Genomic DNA, 14,723 nt, shown 5'->3' with positions numbered 1-14,723 from the left:
GCCAAAAGTAGCTCTGCGGTAGACTGAAGAGTGAGTGAATGCATAGGCAGCCGTGAGAGTGATCGGGAATGACGACTTTTGGGGGAATCGAGAGCTCATACAATGAGAAATGGGAAAACATTGGAAAAAAGAACAATATTTTATCTGTTTCTCTAAAATCAAGTTCCCTGCCCAAAGGGCTGGAAAGAAATGGTGGTCAGTATTAAAAACTCTACACAATACTGAAGTTTCAAAAAGTAATTAAAAGGAAGAAAAATAGTTACTAGTGGCTACTACATTTATCCTAGTAAGTTGATCTTTCCTTCATTTAATTCATTCAAACCCCTGATAAAGGTGAAAATCAAAACAAAATTGCAGACTATCCAGAAAGTAGGGACAACAAAAGCATCACCTATCAGGGTATGTGTGAGGCAGGTATAGGTACACCCTTAGGAATATTCATCATAATCTCAAACACTTTCACTACTAAATAAGCATTCAGCTGAAGAATGAGAGAAATAACAAATTAGATCTAAGGAAATACAAAGAAAAAATTAACAATAAGAGCATAATTACTGAATTAGAAAACAAGAAAACAGTAGAGAATAATAACTCAACACAGAGCTGATTCCACAGTCTGAGAATCAAAAGCGGAGGATTTACTAGAGAAACAATCAAAATAAATGAAGAGGTGTGAGGGTGAGATCCTGGTGACATCCATGAATAGAGACAGAAAAAGGCCACAGTGCTGAACAGGTCCACCTTCCTTCACAGACAGACGCCTGCGGAGTCTGCAAAGCCTGCAGTGGGATCGCTTCGCCAGTGAGTGGAGACCTGAGGGGCACAGCGCCAGGTGTCCCTTGGTCCCTACCTCCTGTTCAGTCTCTGATGAGAGACATTTTCAGCTACCTGGGAAGCCAGGAGGTCGCACTCTTCAGAGCTGCAAATACACACTCGCAGTGCTGGCAACAGCTCTAACGTGACCTGGCACAGAAGAAACCCCCGTGGTTTCCTCCAGCTGAAATGGAGGGTGTGGAAGCCACCAGACCATGGGTAGCAGTGGAAACTGTGAAAGAGAATACTTCTCCATGGAGCACATGGTTCCCTATTGGTTGAAGATTTGCACACTTAAGGTGTGTGATATTTTCAAGGAGGCTAGCATCTGGTCCTTTTGGGACTAATTATTAGAGAGTTTAAGGAGTTGAGTGAATGTGAATGGGCTTTCACACATCTTTTCAACTTATAAGTTTTACTTTTAGAAACTTTAAAAATGATGATTTTACTGGTGCCCTTAATAGCAGTTCACTTATTAAGTTGATTAACAATGATCCCTGACTAGGGATTCATAAGAAGTCAGTTTTCTTCATTCATTCAGTGTGTATGGGGCCCGTATAAAATGCCACACAGTGAAGATACGATGGCTGTTATAGACAGGACGTCTCTCTGTTAGGGAAAGCAGACACGTGTATGGTAGAGGCAAGGGCAGAGGACTCAGGAAGCGCCCGGCGGGGCACTGACTCAGGAAGACCCCCAGAAGGAGGGAACCCTGAGTGGGTACTGAAGGGTGAACAGGAGCGCGGAAGTGTGAGCCGATGGTGCAGTCAGGAGACTGCAGGGAGTTCAGCAGGGCTGGAAGGCAGATTGCCAGGAGCCTTGGGAAGGGTGAGAAGAAAGGCTTGCCAAGCTGCGAGGGGCTGGAGGGTGAGGGATCTGCCCTGGGGCTCAGCCAGGTGCCCCGGGTGCAAGGATGCTCAGAAACGGGATGCTGAGGGGAGACGAGCCTGCGATACACTGGGCCTGGGGTCGGGATGTGAGAGATGCTAGGAGCTGGGGTGGGGGGGGGCTGCCAAATTCAAAAGGGAGCTGCACATCAGGAAAGAGCAGAAAAGTCAAGATTGATGGCCCTAGAAATGGGGAAAGTGGCCTTGCGGGATGCTCAGTAAGCTGTTCTAGATGGATCCTGCATGCCCTGTGCCTTTCGGGGTTTCTCGGGTTGACCCCACTGTGGCCCCGAAGCAGACCTGACCCCTCCCCAGCAGCCAAGGGGCACGACCAGTTGCTACCGGCCAGTGAATTCCAGGAGAGTCACAGGGCAGGTGTCTGGGTCATCGAGACGACCAAGTCAGTGTACATCTGGAGAAAAGGAAGCTCCCTTCTCCGAGCGCACGTGAGGAGCCAGAGGGACCATCTGAGCGCATCTTCCCGGCTCTTCTCCTGCGCTCACCTCCCAGCCGGGGTTCTCTCCTGCGACTCGTTCGATCTCCTCTCCAACCAGCGGCCAAGGGGCATGTCTTATGTTGCCTGATGTGAACCAGCAAAAAGGGGGTGAGGCTGCAGGGCTCTCCCCTCCTCCTGTCCCGGATCAATGTTTATGCCTCGCCACAGAGGAGCTGCTGGCACACACTCCATTTTCCGCCCTCTGTTTTTGATTTCGCAGGATTGGGTTTTCCAGTTCTGGTTCAGTTGCCCACTGTCAGCATCCCTCCCTTTCCGCACAGCTCCGGGCATGGTGGCAGGCGCATGGTCCTGTAGCTATCATCACAACACAGATATGGAACGGTCCTTTTTTTGCACAGACCCAGATGTCTCTGTCCTCGTATTATCCCATATTCGTGCCTGAAGAACTTCCTTTAATATTTCTCCTAGTACAGGTCTGATGGCAATGTTTTTCTCTGCTTTTGTTTTTGTGAAAAAAGTCTTTATTTCATTTTTGAAAGATACTTTCTCTAAGTCTAGAATTCTGGGTTAATAGGTTGCTCTTTTAATACTTTAAAGATGTTACTTCATTATTTTCTGGCTTGAATACTTTATGACAAAAAGTCTGTGAAAATTTTTTGTTCCTCTGTATGTAATGTGTCTTTTTCTCCAGCTTTCTTTAAGATTGTCTCTTTATCCTTGGTTTCTGGTAGTTTGAAAATGAGGTGTGTGGCTTTTGTTTTGTTTCTGGTACTTATCTTTCTTGAGATTTTCTGAGATTCTTCAATCTGTGATTTAATGTCTTTCATTATTTTTATGAATTCTTGGGCGTTATGTCTTCAAGTGTTTCTTCTATTGACTGCTTCCCCTTCTCTTTTCCTCCCAGGATTCTGGTGTGTTGGACAGTTTGATATTTTCCCACAGTTCTTGAATGCTCGTTTCCACTTTTTATTTCTTACATTTTTTTCTTTGCGTTTCAGTTTGGTGATCTCTGTGGACCTATCTTCAAGCTCACTGATTATCACTCAGTTATGCTGAGTCTGCTGAAGAGCTCAACAGCAAAATGCCTTACTTCTAACACCATGATTTTCATCTGTAGTATTTCTAGCCGCCTCTTTCTTCTAATTTTTCTCTCTCTGCCAACTTCCCTTCTGTGTATGTGAGGAGTCCACGTTTTCCCTTAGATCCTTTGGCATTAATTCGTTATATTTAGGTTCTCTCTGATAGTTCTGTCAGCGGTTATCTCTAAATCTCCTCTTGGCTGCTCTGTTTTTTGAGAGTGGCTTTTATTTTCTTTTATTGTGTCTTCTAAGTTCTGATATTCCTGAATAGATGGCACATTTGCATAAATCAGGGTTAACACTATATACAGAAAAGGGACATATTGAGATGTCCTGGTCCCAGCCCTATTGCACCTACTTCCTCTTTACTCCTTAGAGGTAAACATTTTTATTAGTTTCTATTTATCCTTCTATTGTTTCTTTATGTAATATAAATATGATTATTTATATTTATATAAATATTTATACTATAATTTATAAAAATTTATAATATAAATATGATATGAGTTTTAATCTTATCTTCCCATTTTATTATAGAAAAGTGGCAGCTATATACTAATGTCCTATGCTTTGCTTTTTAAAGGTGATGTAACCTGGATCGCTCCAAATCGGTACACAGAAATCTTCCTCATCTTTTATAGCTGCCTAATATTCTAGTATATTCTATGAATAATATCCTACCGTTTTAATGCTTGTATATCTATTATTCAATCAGTACTACAGTGGTGAACTCTGGATTGTCTTCAACTTCTGCTATTACTGATGATGTTGCAATGAACATCGTCTTACTTGTGTTACTGCTTACAGGTGTATCCAGAGGCTAGACTGCCCCAAGCGGGACCCAAGGCCTACGGATGGGCGCGTAGGCAGTTTACAATTCCTTACAGTGATATACAATGGAATTGTGCGCATGCTTGACAGCAACTTCTTTAGAATAAGATTTTACATTTTTAGCTTTAAGTGGAATGCTAAAATACTCTCTAAGTTTCAATTATCGATAAGGTATATAAACAGCCTTTTTAAAAAATTAAATTTATTTTTGGCTGCACTGGGTCTTTGTTGCTGTACGCGGGCTTTCTCTGCTTGCGGTGCGTGGGCTTCTCATTGCAGTGGCTTCTCTTGTTGAGGAGCACGGGCTCTAGGTGCGTGGGCTTCAGTAGTTGTGGCACCTGGGCTCAGTAGTTGTGGCACGCAGGCTCAGTAGTTGTGGCACACGGGCTTAGTTGCTCCGCGGCACGTGGGATCTTCCTGGACCAGGGCTCGAACCTGTGTCCCCTGCATTGGCAGGCAGATTCTCAACCACTGTGCCACCAGGGAAGTCCCATAAATAGTCTTTTCTGGACTTTGTCCATTTTTATAGCTACAGTTTTCACTTTTTCCTTACTGATTTGTAAGGCATCTCTTCGTATTAAGGGTATGAAAACGTGTCACCTGTATTATGGAACATTTTCCCAGGTTTTTAGGGTTGTTTTACTTTGGTGACAGTACTTTTAGCTTGTTGATTTGTTTGTTGGCTTTTACCATGAGAACGTTTTTAGTTTTATGAATTAAAATCTGTCAGTGTCTTGTAGTTTCTCACTGTGGAATAAGGTTTGGATATGCCTTCTCCAACCCAAGATTGTAAAATATTCATATACACACATTCATGTATATATATACACATATACATACACATGTATATACACATACGTGTATACACACACGTATATATATACACACACACATACCTGTATATACTCACACATACAAGTATGATTCTTATATCTGTAACCCACCTGAGTTTATCTTTACATATGAAATAGTTCTTAAAATAAGCTCTCCTTTCTCTATAAATTTAAAATGCTACCTTCTTGAGAGAATGACTCAGAGATGTTCAAAATTATTAGAGCTTTGACTTCTCAATTCAACTAAGCAGAAAAAAATACCCTGAATTAAATTAGTTGGTCTCCCTTTCATAATTATAAAAAGTGAATTCTCCAGATACTAATACATAAGCTAATTTAAAAATCTAGTAAATCAGATTCAGTAGCATCTTGAAATTTGCACTTCATTTAAAATAATTCTAAATGGTGTCTGCCTGCGGGCAGGGTCTGACCCACAGAGAGACAGGGTCTGTCCCCGGCCTGGGGGTCTGATTTTCCTGATCAGTCAACACAACTGTTGAGAATTCTGAGCAGTAAGACAGCTGTGACAGGTCTTTGCGTGTCTTTTTTTGTTTCATTTTTCTTTCGAGAGTGAAAAGACTTTCTCTCACCTTGCACTCTATAGAGAACACAGCAAGGTGAAAGCGAAAATCCTTATATGTGTAATAAGGACATGCACTCAATTATTAATGAGAAGACTGACTTTTTTCTCGGTTTAACAGCAGGAAGACAAGACAGTGTTCAACAGAATCACTGTTCCCAGAGGTCAAGCATTCTGAGTACGTGCAGCCTTCACAGAAGGGGTTTTATATTACACGGCTCAAAAGGGCTGGTAACAGGCAACTAAACAGCCAATCTCGTTTCAGGTCTTAGCTGGGCAGATTGAAGAAGGGCTGCTGGGAAAGTCCATTTTATACTAGTGTTTACTGTGACTTGGGAGGCTTGTAAAATTCCTAAGGTTTCAGTGTGCCCATATGATAATTCAACGATAAGAACATCTATCCATCAAATTAAAACTAAAGTATAATTTCTAGGTTCATCTGACTAGTTCATCTGCATTCTTAAATACCATTATGAGTGTGAATAGAATTAATGGTGCATACTGAGAATAAAACCTAAAGGAGGTTGGCAGACACCAATTCTTATGTTTATCACTTGACTCTTAAACCGTTCTGTCAGCTCCTGCTGGTGAAGTTCTGTGGTGTCAGAGGGAAAACATTCAGTGCACTGCTAAATCTGAGGGCTTTCAGTCATATTTTAAACACCCTTTAGAACTACCACTTCCCTTCCCTCAGAGATCATGTTGGGCCCCTGGCACACGACCCTGCTATTTGGGTGGAATACTTTCTTCGGACATGGGATTAAAAGAACTTTTCATTTCAAACCCCTGGTCCCTTCCGTGGCCTTCAGTACCTTGCTCCTCTGACTCAGGGTTCTGTTCCATAAAATGGGCACAGCTTTTATTTCCCTGGGTAAAGAGTTGAGTTTTCATGATGCCATTTAGGACAAAAATAAGTGAAATTATATTGAAACTTATAAAATTCTAAGATGTGCTAAGAGCCTAACAGGCAATAATAACAACTTACTTGATATACCTCCCAGTAACATATTTTAAAGAGAAAATTCATATGTTAACACAAAGAGCGACTTGTTATGGGAGTTTCACGGACTTTGCAAATTAGCAGAGGACTCTTGCAGGGCACGGTGTCGTCTGGACATGTCACAGGGTGCTGCCCCCTCCCCTTCACATCTCCATCGCAGTGTCAGATTTGAGGGAAAAGAATAATCCACACACGTGTAAGGAGAACTTAGCACAGTGCCCGGCACGTGTCGGAGGGATGAACGGAGTGATAGACACAGAATAACGGGAAGAAGGGCCCAACCGAGGGCTTATCTCTGCAGACAGAGTGGGCAGTGTTTGCAAGGCCAACGCAGACGTAAGTGAGCTGAGAACAGGAGCAGGTGTTAGGCAGCATCTTCTATTCATTTTCCCCCAGGTTTCCCGAGGTATGAAGTGCAGCGGGTGTGCTGGGGCTAGAAGCCTCTGTGGATGAACCCCCGGCTCCACTTCCACACGCGGTTGGTGAATGGTTACTCTGTCCGGTGGCCTTGCCTCTCCATCACTCTCTTGGGTTTTTGAGGGAATTTTTACTATGGTGGGTAATGACGTGGGCTTTACGAATGTAAGCTCCTAACAATATCTTCTGAACATCGTCAGCACTGGCGCCTGGTACAGATGAGGGGAGGGACGAGAGGCAGGTGCTGACCGCTGAAGAAGGGAATCGTGGTCCCGCGGGGAGGACTCAAGGGTTGGGGACAGGGCTCCAGGGAGCACGACCAGTCTGGGGTCAGCAGACAGGGATGAGGGACTTTGTCAATAGGAAAACAAAGTGCGTAATTCTTTTTTTTTTTTTTTTTTTTGCGGTACGTGGGCCTCTCACTGTTGTGGCCTCTCCCGTTGCGGAGCACAGGCTCCGGATGCGCAGGCTCAGCGGCCATGGCTCATAGGCCCAGCCGCTCCGCGGCATGTAGGATCTTCCCGGACCGGGGCACGAACCCGTGTCCCCTGCATTGGCAGGCGGACTCTCAACCACTGGGCCACCAGGGAAGCCCCAAAGTGCGTAATTCTTTTTTTTTTTTTTTTTTTTTTTTTTTGCGGTGTGCGGGCCTCTCACCGCTGCGGCCTCTCCCGCTGCGGAGCACAGGCTCCGGACGCGCAGGCCCAGCGGCCATGGCCCACAGGCCCAGCCGCTCCGCGGCACGTGGGATCCTCCCGGACCGGGGCACAAACCCGCATCCCCCGCATCGGCAGGCGGACTCCCAACCACTGCGCCACCAGGGAAGCCCCCGTAATTCTTAAAAGGTCTGATCCCTGCTCACAGTTCAAACACTGCTTGCTTTTATTTCTTTTTCATGGTTCGCTTTCAAAGTGCACAATCATGAAATGAATCACGAACTTTTAAAATGAGGAGTTAAGTCGGTGACCCTACCCAGTGGACCAGAACCTCAAGACCTGCTAAGCACAACTGCTGCCCGGGGGGGTGGGGTTTTCAGATAACCCAGAGTTCTCAGATGTGTCTTCAGGCACCCCCAAATGAAGCTGGGGAGACCAGTGCCTGGTCCAGCCCTCGACGACTGCGTGCCTGGGTCAGGTGATGCCTCTGGTTCCCCACCCCTAAACCCTCACTTCTTCTTTTTTTTTTTTTTTTAGATGTTGGGGGTAGGAGTTTATTAATTAATTAATTTATTTTTTGCTGTGTTGGGTCTTCATTTCTGTGTGAGGGCTTTCTCTAGTTGTGGCAAGCGGGGGCCACTCTTCATCACTGTGCGCGGACCTCTCACTATCGTGGCCTCTCTTGTTGCAGAGCACAGGCTCCAGACGCGCAGGCTCAGTAGTTGTGGCTCACGGGCCTAGTTGCTCCGTGGCATGTGGGATCCTCCCAGACCAGGGCTCGAACCGGTGTCCCCTGCATTAGCAGGCAGACTCTCAACCACTGCGCCACCAGGGAAGCCCAACCCTCACTTCTTAAGTTCCCAGCACAACCTTCCACTGACAACCTCTTGCAACGGTTTGCTTTCTTTGCTTACACGCCCCCTTCCCGTTATCCCTCTGTCAGCTCCACAGGGCGAGCCTCTGGCTTGGCTCCTAGGCACTGATTCACAAACCTCCCCTGACCACCTCCTCTGTGTAAGGCAGCGCCTTACCTTAGGGGACCCGTAAGGGACGAGACAGGCGTCGCTGCCTCCCTCATCTGTTCGTGCCTGGCATCCCCAACACAACTGCCGAGGGATTTAAGTGAACGAGGTCATAAAGGTACCGTTCACGTTTGTCAAATGTAGGATACGGGTCAATTCAAAATTTAAATTTTTCATCCTGTGAGGTAACATTTAACGGATGACTGGGTTTATCAGGAGAAATCACACCATTGTTTCACATGTCGCCATGTGCACGAGGCACGGGTGGGGGATGACACAAAGGTGACACCCCGGTCACAGCCTCATCCTCTCACTACGTTACAAGAACAACTCTGGATGCAACACTGGCAAAGCACTGAGCTGCTGTTTCACCCTCTTGCTGAAACTTCACACCAGAGAAGCCACAGCTCGTGGTGGGAAAAGCAGACAGTTCTTTGCACTTACATCCAGACTTAGCTGGAAGGACCAAAAACACACAAGGTGACTGCTAAGAATTACAGGCATATTTTCATAGTTCAAAGGAATAGCCGAGTTCCTAGTTTCCTTTGTTTATATTTTGGAAATTAGTTAAATTTATCAACAGTGTGTCTTTGCACGCACCCCTATGTTCATTGCATCACTGTTCACGACAGCCAAAACATGGAAACAACCTAAATGTCCATCGACAGAGGAATGGATAAAGAAGACGTGGCACATATATACAATGGAATACTACTGAGCCATAAAAAAGAATGAAATAATGCCATTTACAGCAACATGGATGGACCTAGAGACTATCATACTACGTGAAGTAAGTCAGAGAAAGACAAATAACCGTATGATATATCACTTACATGTGGAATCTAAACTATGGCACAGACGAACCTATCTATGAAACAGAAACAGACTCACAGATACAGAGATCAGACTTGTGGTTGCCAAGGGGGAGGGAGAGGGATGGAGTGGGAGTTTGGGATTAGCAGATGCAACTAGTGTATATACACTGGATAAACAACAAGGTCCTACTGTAGAGCACAGGGAACTATATCCAGTCTCCTGGGATAAAACATAATGGAAAAGAATATCAAAAAAGAATGTCTCTGTGTGTATAACTGAGCCACTTTGCTGTACAGCAGAGACTGGTACACCATTGTAAGTCAACTACACTTCAGTTAAAGAAAAAACAAAAAAAAACCCAATGTATTTTTGGACAAATATATAAAGCACATGCTATGATATTTGTAAAATTAATCCAGTTCCTGCCCCTACCCTGCAAAAAACTTGTTGCCTACATGTGCACTTGTAAAGTTATAGTAAACAAAAAATTCCCCATTGTGATTTTCACACACACACACACACACACTCACACAGATGTGCTCCTGATCAATTGCTGGAATGATCTGAGAAGACATGGATGGGTCATCGGCTATGATAGGTACTTGAAAATTAATATTTGACATAGAAACTGCCCAAAGGTATTTCCTTAATTACTATGCAATGAGTAAATAACCGAAGGTCTGATGACTTGAAAATTGACAGCCATTGAGCCTAATATTTTCAACCCAGGACTTTTTCTAGGGTGTTTGGACAACCAGCCGCGGTCGGCGTGAGAAGAGCCCTGGGCTGGGGTGAGGGAGGCGCGTGGGGGGCTTACGTTTGGAGGTCCCCCGGCGGCCTCTGTCCGATGGACTTGAGCAGGGGCTCTGGCCGGAGCGCCACCTTGGGGGGCATTTTGGGGCTGGAGTCCGACTCCCCGCTTTCCTCGTCACCCATGGCTTTGATGTAACTGCCACTCCTCGTCCTTCTGCAGGGAATTTCCTCGTCTTTGCCCCCCGTGGGGTACCCTCCCCACTCGTCCTGGGGCACCTAGGAGAGAACAGACAGGGCGTGCGTCAGCCTTGGCGTCAGAATCCCGTTACTGCCTCTCTGGGGACAAATCCTCGGAGCTCGTGAAGACACAGCTTGTTATGGTCACTCAGCAGTGAAAGTCACACGCTTCTTAGGGGTCTGTCATTCAAATCCCCAAAGGACATTAATATACAATTATTGTTTTCTCCCCTGTTATAAAAGTAATAAATGTTATGGGAAAAGTGAGACAATGTTAGAAAGAAAAACCTGTTTGTAGTCTCAAAACCTGGAAAAAAGCACCACTAACATTTAGATTTATTTCCTTCTGGTAGGAAAGCAGTTGAAACTTGAGAAAAGTGGAAAAAGAGGTCCCCAGTGTGGAGAACAAGAAATAAGAGGAAGAAGGAGACCAAAGGAGGACACCCTGCTGCGTGGCGAGGGCTGACAGGGGCGCACCCCACCGTCGGGCCCCCACGCCAGGGCCCTGCACGCCCGGGAAGCACACACTGCGCTGGGTGGGGACTCAGACCCCGAACGCTGTCCACGGCGTGGGTCCCAGCAGAGCGACGCCCCCTCAGCGCTTCTGTGTCACTTCCGGGGTGCATGGGCTACGCCGCGAAGAGGATGAAGCAGGCCTGCACTCCGTGTCCACCCCCCATCTGGGAAACCCGGTGTGCTCACACAGCACACACAAGTCTCAGGGTGTCTACACCGCACGCGCCTGCCCCGTGCAGCTCACCTTCCACCAGCCGTGACCCTTACAAAGACCCAAACCACGCCAAGCAGCGGCTGAGGGTAGAGGGCTGCACGATTCCGCACGTGCCCGCGCCGTCACACGGAGTTCCGCAGTCCAAGAACCTAACACACGTGCTCTCCGTGCTGCAGGACGCCATCTCCCAGAGTACTCTTCACCGAGACAGAGGACGGCGCAAGTCTGTACTGACAGTCTTCGGAGACAGGGTTCTTCCTGTGGTGACTATTCAGAGACTTACGGACACTCAGGTCATCCTAAGAGGAGTCCTGCCATTTTTCCAGGGTTTTTAAAAAATTTGATTGAAGTCTAGTTGGTTTACAATGCTGTGTTAATTTCTGCTGTACAGCAAAGCGACTCAGTTATAGACGTATATATCTATTTTTCATATTCTTCTCCCTTATGGTCTATCACAGGAGACTGAATAGAGTTCCCTGTGCTATACAGTAGGACCCCGTTGTGTATCCATCCTATATATAATAGTTTGCACCTGCTAACCCCAAGCTCCCAATCCACCGCTCCCCCAGCCCCCCTTCGCAACCGCAGTCTGTTCTCTGTGTCTGTGAGTCTGTTTCTGTTTCGTAGATATGTTCCTTTGTCACCTTTCCAGTTTTGATGGTGCCAGTGGGCCCATTTGTCACCATCCCCGCCAGGGACGCACATGCCTGGATGGAAAGGCAGAGTTTTCAGCTGAAGGCACCTTTTCTCCATTTTCTTAAAACACATCTTCAGACATCTCGCATGTTACAGCCCAGGAGGGGAAACCGGGGATGGGACAGGATGTACCTTCTGCGGTTCCGGCCAAGACAAGTAGGGACAGGGCGGCCCCTCACTGAGAGGTGAGGGGGTGGGCATCAAGCCCGTCCAGGCCCCGTGGTGACACGTCGTGGGTCCTGCCTGCAGTTTGTGTTTTAAAACAGCTCCCCCTCCGCCCACCCCAAGCTGGCTTAGGTCCACGGGAAGCGCGTGGAGACATCGCAGCCACACACAGGAAGAGGAGGGGGCTTAACAGGGTGGAGATTCCAGGTCCTCAGTGGACCGTGACCCCCAGGGCTGTGTGGCCCTGGGGGGTCCGCAGCCGAGTCCCTGCAGCTGCAGAGCAGGGGCCGCGTGGGTGGCGTTTCCAAGCTCCGTGTTGCCGGGTGCTGAGTGCCCGTCTCCAGGGGGTTTCAAGAGGACAGTGACCCTGGGGGTGGTCCAGAGTGGGCGGGCGGGCACGAGGCCACAGACGGCAGTGCAGAACCGCCAGAGACACGGTGGGAGGAGAGAAAGGCCCGGTGACAGAGCAAGCAATCAGCCCCCCGGGAAACAGGCATAGATTTACGCATATAGAAGGTATCTCCTGGCTCTCAGGATTGGGGGCACAAGGAAGAAGGAAGACTGAGCTTCTCTGGGCATTTAGGTCCTCATCCATGGGTTTTCTTACCAAAAGTCAGTTTCCACCATCAGAACAAATTACCAGGATGGAGACAGGTGTGGGCACAGACATTTCCACGCCATTTCACGCCAGGTGGTAATGTGGGTCCAACATTTACAGCCACGTATCAGAAGACTTCAGACTGTGGGTGCCTCTGACCCAGCAATGTCCCCAGGCAACAGGATTCATGCCAGGGACTGTGAACCATTCATTAGGGTCAAAGGAGGAAAACGGATAATATCTCACGGGGTGGCGGGAAATATTTACTACAAGCATGCCATGGATACTGTGCAGAAGAATTGCTATTTAGCCGACGAAGGGTGTTCATGGGCGTGAGCATTTTAGCGTATGCACTCCGTGTTCTTATACTTTAACGACAGATATGCCTGCAACATGCATAGACACGTAGCCGGAAGGATGTGGAACCATCCCTGGGAGATACTGACCACGGGTTTCTCAATGATTTTTCCTTATACTTATGTCTTCTAAGTTTTCTACATGGACCATATATCTTGCTAGGGTAATAAGAAGTAAACTTTAGAAAATTTAGTCCCTAATGACAGTACATTTCAGTAGGAAGGCAGGCATAAAAGAAAGTGAATTATGGTTTAATTAGGGCTACAGAAGCAGGTGTGGAGGGAAAACAGGGAAGCAGCCAGTGGAAGCTGTGGACAGAGAGGAAATGATCTGGGAAGGCCTCCTGGAGGAGGGGTCTGGGCTCTAACTTCCTGGGATTTGAGCAGCAGGCAGATAGCCAGGACATGGAAGCAACCTAAGTGTCCATCAACAGATGAATGGATAAAGAAGATGTGGCACATATATACAATGGAATATTACTCAGCCATAAAAAGGAACGAAATTGAGTTATCTGTAGTGAGGTGGATGGACCTAGATTCTGTCCTACAGAGTGAAGTAAGTCAGAAAGAGAAAAACAAATACCATATGCTAATACATATATATGGAATCTAAGACAAAAAAAAAGGTCATGAAGAAACTAGGGGTAAAGACGGGAATAAAGACACAGACCTACTAGAGAATGGACTTGAGGATATGGGGAGGGGGAAGGGTGAGCTGTGACAAAGTGAGAGAGTGGCATGGACATATATACACTACCAAACGTAAAATAAATAGCTAGTGGGAAGCAGCCGCATAGCACAGGGAGATCAGCTCGGTGCTTTGTGACCACCTAGAGGGGTGGGATAGGGAGGGTGGGAGGGAGGGAGACACAAGAGGGAGGAGATATGGGAACATATGTATATGTATAACTGATTCACTTTGTTATAAAGCAGAAACTAACACACCATTGTAAAGCAATTATACTCCAATAAAGATGTTAAAAAAAAAAAAAAATGAAGAGGGAGGCACCAAAGGCCCAGGAAGGAGGAGGCCGGGGGTTCCTCTATGGGCCGGGCGCTCCCGGGAGGAGGCTGCAGACGGCAGGAGACAGATGGAGAGGAGCCGGGAAACATGCATCCCCACTGGCAGCTTTATGGAGTTTTTGTGAATTAAAAACATGTTTCCGTAAAAAAAACAAAGATTTTCTCCCCAGCAGCTTGTGAATTAACTAACAAATGAGAGCAGCTTGTATTTTTTTGTTTCTGATGCAAGCCGCCAATTTCGCAGTCTCTGACAGGAGAGATTCCAGTACAGAAGGAGGGTAAACCAGAGTCAAGCGTGGGCTCTGAATGCCGCTTCCAAAGCACATGTCTCCAGGCTGTCAAAAGAACAAGGGAGTGACACGAAAATGCCACCGTGTCTCAGTCAATAACTCTTTCTTGGGTACATTACAGCGTCAAAAGCCTGCAATGGCAGGTAAGGGTGGCCAGGGTTGGCCCCAAACCCACAAGTGCTTTAACGAACGAACAAATGAACTTCCTTTCACAGTGACCACTGACCTCTGCAAATCCATGCGTGATCTTTGCTGCATTAGGCGATAATTATTACTTTAGTTCCTACTTGCATAGAGTGATATTTATGATGTCTAAATAGGCATTTTCCTAAGGTTGAGTTGAGTGTACAGTTCAGTGTCTCCTGCTCCTTGCTTGAAGGAAACTTCAACGCGGCAGGTTAAAATGTCCTTTCTTCCTTTCAAGCAGCAAGGCACGGGTGACAAGGGCCGGGGTTTCGTAATAATATTCTCTTTCAGGTGTTGA

General features: G+C 46.6%; 1 protein-coding gene across 2 annotated transcripts in view; it reads right to left on the bottom strand.

The window, feature by feature from the left end:
* Positions 1 to 14,723, bottom strand: part of DLGAP2 (DLG associated protein 2) — a 715,150-nt gene that overhangs the window by 72,916 nt on the left and 627,511 nt on the right. For both annotated transcript variants that reach the window (XM_067722012.1, XM_067722010.1), the window contains one exon: positions 10,209 to 10,420. In XM_067722012.1, the coding sequence (XP_067578113.1) occupies positions 10,209 to 10,420 (212 nt within the window). The remainder of the gene's footprint in view (positions 1 to 10,208; positions 10,421 to 14,723) is intronic.

The sequence above is a fragment of the Pseudorca crassidens genome, chromosome 21, assembly GCF_039906515.1.
Source record: "Pseudorca crassidens isolate mPseCra1 chromosome 21, mPseCra1.hap1, whole genome shotgun sequence".
Classification (NCBI taxonomy): Eukaryota; Metazoa; Chordata; class Mammalia; order Artiodactyla; family Delphinidae; genus Pseudorca; species Pseudorca crassidens.
Note: the sequence above shows the minus strand (reverse complement) of the source record. Positions and strands in the feature narration are given on the sequence as shown.